The sequence below is a fragment of the Gadus chalcogrammus genome, chromosome 4 (genome assembly GCF_026213295.1).
Source record: "Gadus chalcogrammus isolate NIFS_2021 chromosome 4, NIFS_Gcha_1.0, whole genome shotgun sequence".
In the NCBI taxonomy this organism is placed as follows: Eukaryota; Metazoa; Chordata; class Actinopteri; order Gadiformes; family Gadidae; genus Gadus; species Gadus chalcogrammus.
In genome coordinates, this window is record NC_079415.1 from 5,255,845 (window position 1) to 5,265,091 (window position 9,247).

At 46.4% G+C, this 9,247-nt stretch overlaps 1 protein-coding gene across 1 annotated transcript in view; it reads right to left on the reverse strand.

The window, feature by feature from the left end:
• arid2 (AT rich interactive domain 2 (ARID, RFX-like)) overlaps positions 1 to 7,669 on the reverse strand; it is a 29,456-nt gene extending 21,787 nt beyond the window's left edge. Inside the window, exons 1-4 of the mRNA XM_056587500.1 lie at positions 7,303 to 7,669; positions 4,767 to 6,218; positions 4,550 to 4,643; positions 3,561 to 3,658 (exon numbers count right to left, since the gene is read on the reverse strand). Of these exons, the coding sequence (XP_056443475.1) occupies positions 3,561 to 3,658; positions 4,550 to 4,643; positions 4,767 to 4,858 (284 nt within the window). The 5' untranslated portion in view covers positions 4,859 to 6,218; positions 7,303 to 7,669. The remainder of the gene's footprint in view (positions 1 to 3,560; positions 3,659 to 4,549; positions 4,644 to 4,766; positions 6,219 to 7,302) is intronic.
• Positions 7,670 to 9,247: the final 1,578 nt, after the last annotated feature.

Consider the following 9,247-nt stretch of genomic DNA (forward strand, 5'->3'; position numbering starts at 1 on the left):
TGAGATACCCGCTTTCAAAGCCAGAGCAGAAAGCCTAGGGGGACAGTATTTGTCTTACATCACCGTGTCTGAGTCTGCAACACACGGACAGAAATGCCAGCAGAGAAAACGAGAACGCATGTTTTCCTCTTCAGTGGGTGGCGGTCGATTATCAAAACATCCATCAGTTCACAACATTCCCAGCGTTAGCCTGCGAATTGGTCACATCAGCGCGGAGCCGCATACAGCGATGCCAGTCTGCAGCCCACACAGCCCAGAACATGCCCACAAGAACCACTTAGTGACTACGCTGGCAAATGTTTGGAGGAGACACTACAGCCAACTCACTCGATTCAAGTAGCTGCTTCGATAGGCCAGACCGACCGGTCTGCCGCCTGGCAAAAAAAAAAAAAACACAAGTGAGTAGAGGTTTCCCAGTGGACCAGCGCCCAAGAGCCAGCCGGACCGCGCACCCAAAAGGATTGCAGAACCCCAAACACAATTTCTCCCTTCTGTTTTTATTTTACATCTTTTATTGCACCGAATGAAGTACAGTGCCTGCAGGGAGTTGGTTTGTTCGCACTGTTCTGTCAAAGACGTCTCGGCACATCAGAGGAGAGAGGGGGAGAAAAAAGGAGGCAGCAGTCAGTGCAAGACCCATGAAATCCGACAGATCAAAAGGACGGCAGACAGGTGTTCAGGACAATCTCCCCCGGTGTAACCCGACCAGCGTACCGTTATTGTATCCATCCTTCAAACAACACTGGACCACAGAGGGTGAGAATGGCCCACATTTTGCCTCCATAAATGTCACACCATGGACCGATGAGAGATTGGTGGAGCACTATGTTTTTTAACCAACGACTGGAGGAATGGACTAGATAGATAGCAGCGCCCTTCTGGCTGTTCTCAGCCTGCTTATAGAGACTACAGCGTGGTCGACACACCGTCTCTCATCCTTATCTTTAATATGTAGGAACACAAACTTGGCCAGCACTGCATAGTAAACTAAACTTTTTCCGTAGCCGTTAGGAAGAAGAGCTAAAACATTCTTTCCGGACACGGACAGCCTTTGACAAATTGTCCGTAAAGTTTCAAAATGATACCCGTGTTATAGACTGGCCGTTGTGTTAATACTGAAATAGACTTCTGAAAACACTGTTTTACCACTCGCCAACGAGTTTGCTATCAGAAGAATGTCTCCGTAACAAAACATGAAACGCGGCGTAACTCCGCCCCTCGCACTCTCTGGTTTCCTGCCCAGGAGCTGTGCCATTTCCATCCAGAAGTTCAGCCGTAGCCCACTCTGACTTCTGGATCCGAGACGGGTAGAAACCTCCGGTCAGAACCAGGACGACCAGTCTCACTGGTGAGAGTTCAGCACAGGCAGGAGGAACAACCATCTCCTGGCTGGTGAGTTCAGACTTCCTAAACGCATAAAATATTCAGCTGTCCGGTTGTACCGAACCCACTGAAGGCCGTTCTAAGTACCGCCACGAGTGAGAAGTGGAAATTCGGTAGAGTGTGACAACCAAGCAAATGAGTTCGCCCACAGAGGAACCAGACCCGGTCATAATAACACAGCGAGAAACGAGCAACAGCACAGCAGGAGAAACAAGAGGGTCGAGTCTTAAAATGTAGTATTGCTCTGCACTGAATTAATAATAATACTATAACAGCAGCATGATTTTAAGGGTTACTGTCTCCTCCCCCAGTCGGGAAACGCAAGCAGTCCACACTGAAAATGTCATCAGAGGACATTTCAGATGTTAACCCAGCAACGAGGAGGCCACTGGCCGGGGACTACGAAGGATCGTTACAGACAGCAGGATGGGACACCGGTGTGACGGGGTGATTAACCCCTCCAGCAACAAGAGGTCACAAGTCCGACCCCGCGCCAACACATGCCTTGACAAAGTGCTCTTCTTGGGGAAAGTAGAACCTGTTCTGCCTAGCCGGTGTGAGCGGCATTGACTTAAGTCCAATTTTAAAATGTAATGAAGCCGTTTAGGTGCCGAGGCGAGAGAGAGAGCACAGGTTAAGGTCTGCACGAGGAGCTGGTAAATCAAGGCTCTCCATCTGTTCCTTTCATAAGGAGGTGCCAGGGCAACACAAATCAAGCAGGGGGGGCTGACCTAGGGAGAGCCTACCTCTCCTCAAAACACGATAAACAACACAGTCACCCAAACTGAATAAAAACAATGCGTTAATGTCATTGCAAGGGCAGATCACGCATTAGTTACAAATCCAACATGGTATACCTTACATTGCATAACTTCTCGGTCATTAGCATGGCATAGGTTTTTCAAACGTTTGCGTCTGCTGAAATAATTGCTAACATGGAATGTGAATGGATCACATGACGAGAAATATGGAAATTACTGATGGGGGGAAAAAAAGACTGATTCCTAACTTGGGACGGAAGCTCTATGATCCAGGAGAGGGAGAGAGCTGCCCACAACATTCCCTGTCTTAACCTATTTTCTTGTGGAAATAGCCACAGGTTTCTCAGCAGTGATGCAGTAGATCATTTGTCTCCCACTCTGCTGGAAGACAAGGTCTTGCCTACATACTTTTTATAACTTCAATAAACAGCTCAACAGATTGCAGCATAGTGCCCCGGTTTGTAAAAACAACCATAAGAACCCAGGTAGAGAGGATGAAGATCTGGTCAACAGCTTACAGCAGTGGTTATAAACACAAGCCATGTTAAAAAGTGACCCCACCACAACAATCAAAGAAAATGACCATCAAAACATTTTCACATTGTTGCAAATAAAGAAAAAACATCAATCAGTAACTTCACTTCTTTTTCGGTTAAAATCCAACCGTTTTTCTCATTTCCCTGCAAGTGGCATCTCACATGCAGCAGAGAACCAACTCAGCAGAGCTCCACAGAAAGGTGCCATATGGATAATATTAGTTCAATAAATCAAAAATACTTATAATCTTACAAAACCGTTTAATGGCATGACTACAAATAAATGAGTCGATATGGCTGTCAGTCTCTAAACATAGTAATTGTAATGCAAACAGTAGTAAAGGGGACACTTAAAATCATCCACACTGGACTCGTCCTCAAAAAGAGTTACCCTATGCCTTAAAATATCAAAATACAGCAAGCCATATTCCTGCTACAAAAAGAGGTAAACCACTATGGCCATGACACATGAGCCTGGTTTTGGAGGGAGTTTAATTTACACCACACTGAAAGGCTGAGGATGTGTACGACTGTGTAAAAAGAACCCAGAGCCATTCAACCAGTTGATCCATGCAGAACCGAAGTGCCTGTCCTGGTCTTGCACACAATGTAACTTCTGCACAGAGAACAGTTGGCTTGAATTATCAGAGTATCAAAGTAAGCAACCACGTAATCTAATTCCCAAATCGGAGAACCTACAACAAAGAGATGCTCGCTAAGCCCATTGAGGAGGATGCATCTCCTGCCTGATGCGAGGGACTGAGGCAGCACGCCATGCTGCTGAGCGGTCCCATCGTCGGTGGCTGCCTGGAACATTTGTAAACACTCCCCACATGCCGCCAGAAAGGAGGCTCGTCGGCCGAACGGCCATGCGTCTTACCTCAGGTAGTACTGTTTTAAAGCAAATGCCGCATTGGAACAACTCCGGGGAAAGTTAAAGTCTTCTCCGAGCTCGGACCACTGGTTCTTGTCTGAGACCTGTATGAAGAAAAACAATATTTAGAAAGAAACAAACCTCCAAAACAACGCTTGGTAGAAGGATCGTTCACGTTATGTTATAACCATCTGTTGTTAACACGCATCGAGGCTGAACGTATAATACCTGGAAATATCTTTACCGCCATAAAGGAAACACGGAAATCGGGCTAAAATTACAAATTCACAAATTAAAAACCAGTCGAACCAAAGTAGAATTACGTCCCCAGTCGCCCAGACAGCCGTGGTGTAGTTTACAGTACAGTTTAGTTCGACCTGCTTTCAACGGCCACTATCGTTACTGTTGTTGCTAGTTAGCCGCAGAGCTAACAGGCTACATGGACTACTTTTCCGTTTATTCGTGCTAACCCACCAGGGCCCCCCAGGAGCCCACCATCCACCTCCAGTCTCACACCGCGGCGGGCTGGAGCCACCAAGCCCGTCTGGGGGGGGGTGATTTTACCATGAACTGTGTTCAGTACGCGGGCCTTTGAGGCCTACATTTTGTGATCAGCCATTAAGCCAAAGATGGCTATGGCGAGGAGCAAGGCTTCCTCAAAACTCGGTGAAATATACCGAATTTCTGGCCCCCCAAGCAGGGAGCTCTCCTCCCGGCCGGTGCTCCGGGCCGATAATCGATGTTATAAGTGCCCGCTGATTTTGAGTCGCTCCGACTGCACTCTGAGTGGGACCGACTCCGGATTCAAACACAACACAAGCCTCCACACCACCACACACACACGGCGGACTAGCACAAGGCCGACCAGCGACTCGGTCCTCCCGGTAGATACCAGGGCTGATGAGCCCCGAAATGCACCCCGAACAGACTTGGAGGGGTCCGGCGGAGGGTACACGGTCAGCCAGTGTGGGAAATTGCACTTTAGTTGCACTCACCTTTGCGAATCCACCTAAAGAGACGACTCTGATGTAGAGCGCATTCAGGTCCAGCTCTTTCCCACCCACGATAGGAATCTTCTTGAACGGTGATCTGAAGGGAAAACACGTGAAATACACGCATGGATGTTTACACCACAGTCTTGTGTCGTGATCGGGGACATGCAAAGAGTAATTAAACTTATATTTATGGTGGATAAAGACGCCCCATTCTCACCCTCTGCTTTGGTGGAATTGCCGCAGCTCGTCCAGGAAAGCCTGTCCTTTCCTCCGCTGGTCTGGTACATTTTTCCCCGTCGAATTTGCCATTGTTTTGCATGCAAAAACGGCCCAGGACCCGCTGACTGGCTTCCTAAGACACCAAGGATCCCATACTCCGCCGGCGCTCAGTCATTCGCGAAGCTGCGTGTTTAAAAAGTTAAAGAAATAGCTGATAGCCCGGAGAGCGCCAGCAGCCCGCTAATAAAGACTGATGCCCACAGAGCCGCCGCTTCACCAGGACCAACTTCAGGAGAACACCCGCAAACACGGACGCTTTCCCCGGTGGATCCAACACGCCGCCGTGAAAGATGTTTAATTAACGCTCCGGGTTGCGATAGTAAGTCGTTTGGAGGGGTTTGACAGTGTGTTACGGACGCGGCTCCGAGCAATCGCACACACACCATACACACACACACACCGTAGAGCGGCAGACAAAAAGACGTGGAGGCCGCGGGCCCGAGCTGCACGCAGCGCCCCCTGCGGCCGGGCCGCGGTACTGCACCGTGTGCCGCGCTCTATCGGAACAATAGACGGTGATTCTCTCTTTTAGGGCTCATCTGCAACTTAACGACCCCCGTCGGAAACGGTCAGGGCCGCGCTGACATGGTCCGCGGGGGGATGGGGACCTCTGCGATTCAAGTGGAAAACTTTAACTTTAACAATGTTCCACATTAAAGTTGTACACTTTGATTGGATCACTGGTGATCTGATTGTGTTTACTTGTGTTAACTTTGCCCAGTGAATAGTACACAACACCAACAGGAGCATCTCCTCCCGAAGAAACCCCGCTTTATGCACACCGTAAACGGATCCCTCGCCAGGGATGCTTGTGCGATCATCTCTGCCTCGGAGTTTGTGCAATTAAAGTAAAGTTTGTGACTCGGCGGTCGGGATGAGGGTGACGGGAAGCTATGGTGTGGTCGCAGTGCTGGTACGAAGTGGATTCTGACATGAGTCCATGAACCAATCACCGCTACTTGTACCCGGTGTTTTTATTAAGCGTGTTGGGGGGGATACGATTTATAATTAGGATACTAGATTATTGGATTACTTGATTATTACCTTTTTGTCAGTTGAATAAAAACTAAAAAGAACGTTAGCATTATAGGCAGGGATGATAAATGTTTAATATAACATCTTAATGTCAGCTTTTCTCCTCCATATTGAACTTTTGCACATTTCAATTAAAAGCATTATTTAATCTCGTCTTAGCTTTTATGCCAGATATTGTGTCAGCAGTGTAATTATTGATATGAAGTTGTGATTGAATCCCCCTATCTCTTCAAAGGTATTTTTTTAAACCTCTGGGGATAGTGTGATATTTCTCCTGATCCCTGCTGAGCTGCCAGTCGGCCCTCCTCCTGACGGGGTTCAACCATTACACGCTCCCCTCCGCTCCGGGAAGAACCTGTCACAAAATGGCGGAGACGCGCGTTAGCGGACCCCATTTTGAGGATTTGACAGTAGACAGCGGAGCGCGGGAGGCGCGATATGCACATTATCCACCCGAGGCTCGAATCCATACGGCGGGCGACGGCCGTGCGATGCGCCGCCCGGGTTCACCTCGCGCACGTTTGGGCTCGACGTCTTCGAGGAAGTGAATTCTGAGTAGCTCAGGAGACGCGGCTCGTTGAGGCGATAGCCTGCTATGCTAATGAGCTAACGCGTCGAGGTGAAAGGGGAAAGACCCGGACACGTCTGATGGTGAACGTTGTTTACCGACTTTTCTGGTGATGTGGACGGTTGTTCGACACCCGTGCTGATGGGAGCTGATCAAACGTATCGATTAATGCAGTTTGCGCGAAGGTCGATGCTATATGAATGCTAAAGTTAGCCTCCCAGAGCCCATCCAATAACCGCTTGGGCAGCCAGCTAGACCGACCAGCTCCTTCTTTTAACTCGGGAACACGGAAATGTTAACAAGGAATATTCAAATGTGGATATTAATAACGTACACTTTACCGCCTCTCCCTTTCCATAAGCAACACATTCGTTTCCCGCAGGCGCTTAACTGATAGGGCGCGATATCTGGCCCTTTTGAGCGCGCGCTGGTTATTCTAACCACAGCAGGCCCGACATGGTTCACACATTACACTGTTATCATTATAAACAATATAGACTATCATGATATGAGGCTTCTCTTTGCAATGGTTGTTGGAATACACATGTCATTGTGGGAGGCTGTTCAAAAACATCAGATGTAGATCATTGTTGATTACATAATCTCCACCTTCATAAACCCCCGTCCAACTAGTTATAAAGTTGCAGTATTTTATAATTATTTTACTAAAATTCTCTCTAGGATAAACCTGGTTTCGTGTTCATGCTTGGATATGCATGGTATGAATGATCATCCGAATGAAAACTTAAGGCCATCCCCTAAACGTTATACTAGCCTATGTTATTTAAATACTGAATAACGGTTAAGATGCATCTCAGTCATAATTGATAACATATTGAAAATACAACACATCAGCATCGAAATTTGTTACCTGAACTTATTGCAATTCTGTGAAGTGCTCAACGCCATTATATACTGTATGTAGGACTTTGCTTGTATGTGCAGCTGCTGGTAATGTCACGTCTAGATGACCATGCGTTGTGACAGCTCATTCAAGGCATATGGCGCAAACGAGGCCAATGGCCCAAGTGGCCCCGAAGTAGCCAGACAAAAGATCGCAGTTGGACACTAATTGCACACAACGTTCTCGCACCCGCCTGTTTTCTTCAGCATCCCCTGGTCTGCTGTTTATGCACTTACCATCAAGTTCACTACTCTATTGTGGAGAAACAGCGCCATCTGGTGGCCACTAGGCACAACGCCTCGGAGAGTAGATATATCCTTGAAGAGACGTGGTATATTATCAAAAGTATCTTCGTTTGACAAGAAGTTTTATTTGCAGCTGCCCCAGTGCTTGAACCGAAGAATACAAAAAAAAAACGGATTAAGTCCACATCCATTGACCAGCAGGATAGGGTTGGTTTTAATTCTGAATTGGGGGAGACAGCTGCCCTCTCAACAATAAATCGGCAGGGATCTGGGGAAATGGGTATGCTTGCAAAGGATCACTTTATAACTACTTCAAGGCTTACTCTAATGATGAATAAAGCTGAAGCCTCTTTGTATTACTTTGTCGTCGTCTATTTATTCATGTTGTCTCAAATTAATCATTTGAAATGCAAAACAGACTATTGTAAAAACTAAACAGAAGTATTTTGTTTAGGACTTGATTTACCTTATACAACATCGAGGTTTGGTTTATTGATGTTCCTTGGGGATGGTGTTGAGTATAGAGACATGCACAAGTAATTAAACCAAAACATCCGCCTACTTGTGAACGCTCAACTGTCTCCGTGATGAGTCCTCACCACTAGGTGGCGGACGTGTTCAAGTTAGGGATCATTTCAACCGCTTGCTAATCAATGGTCCGGGCTGGACTGGAGCTCATTATGAGGAGAACTGAAGAGGGATTCTAACAGAAATGTTTACCCTTAAAAGTTTTAAATGACTGCTTAATGGGACGTAACCTGATCAAATAAAGGTCTAATTAATGAAATACAAGGTGATTGATTGATCAAATGGGAAACAGTTTAAGTTTTATGCAGCCTATATATCATATTCATAAGTGTTTACGATAAATACTAAGGCACGGAATATATACTAGGATGAATAGACCTACAGTAGAGAATTCAGTGAAAGTTGTAATAGGATTATCAAGTTAAATACATTTATGGCACACATCTGAGTGTTGATTGAACATTGGACAATGGACTCAGTGCATACTTTGAACCTTTGATTCGGGCCATGACATTAAAGCAACAGCTGTCTTTAATATTCCTAAATCTATAACTGCACAGCTCGTTTGATGACTCAGCCATGAGCAAACCTTTAGGGTGAGTATCCGAATATACAAGGGGCTGGTTGAAGAATCGGTCTGAACATATAAAGGCAACACACATATCATAACCTTGGACCTTGCACTCCTTGTCCCCGACCTTGTCCCCGAAGCTCTTTTAGCCTCAGACCACCTGTAGGCCTACTCAGTGTGGCTTTTACTGGGGATACTGGTGTCCTTCTTATATTCCATGAGGTGTGATTACATGGAAGGGAAAACAGTTTGTGCAAGAGCTATTCAGGTTATAGGGGCAAAGGTTGAGGGTGCAAATCCGGACGTCTGTTGTGTAGTTGTAGGCCTTGATGCCTAACTTCCTTCCTATATAGATAGATTATCGAGGCATCATGTGCTGCTGGGGTAATAGACATTAACGTGTGAATGTGAAAACAGTTCTGCTGTTCGTTAAGACTTTTTTGACACACTCTGCCAGCCTTGTCCATTGAAGTACCAAGTACTATATAAAGATGTTAGGTTTTTTTTGCTTGTATCTTTGCTTGTACTTTTTTTCAGTAATGTATAAACTACGAAATGTTTGTAGCAT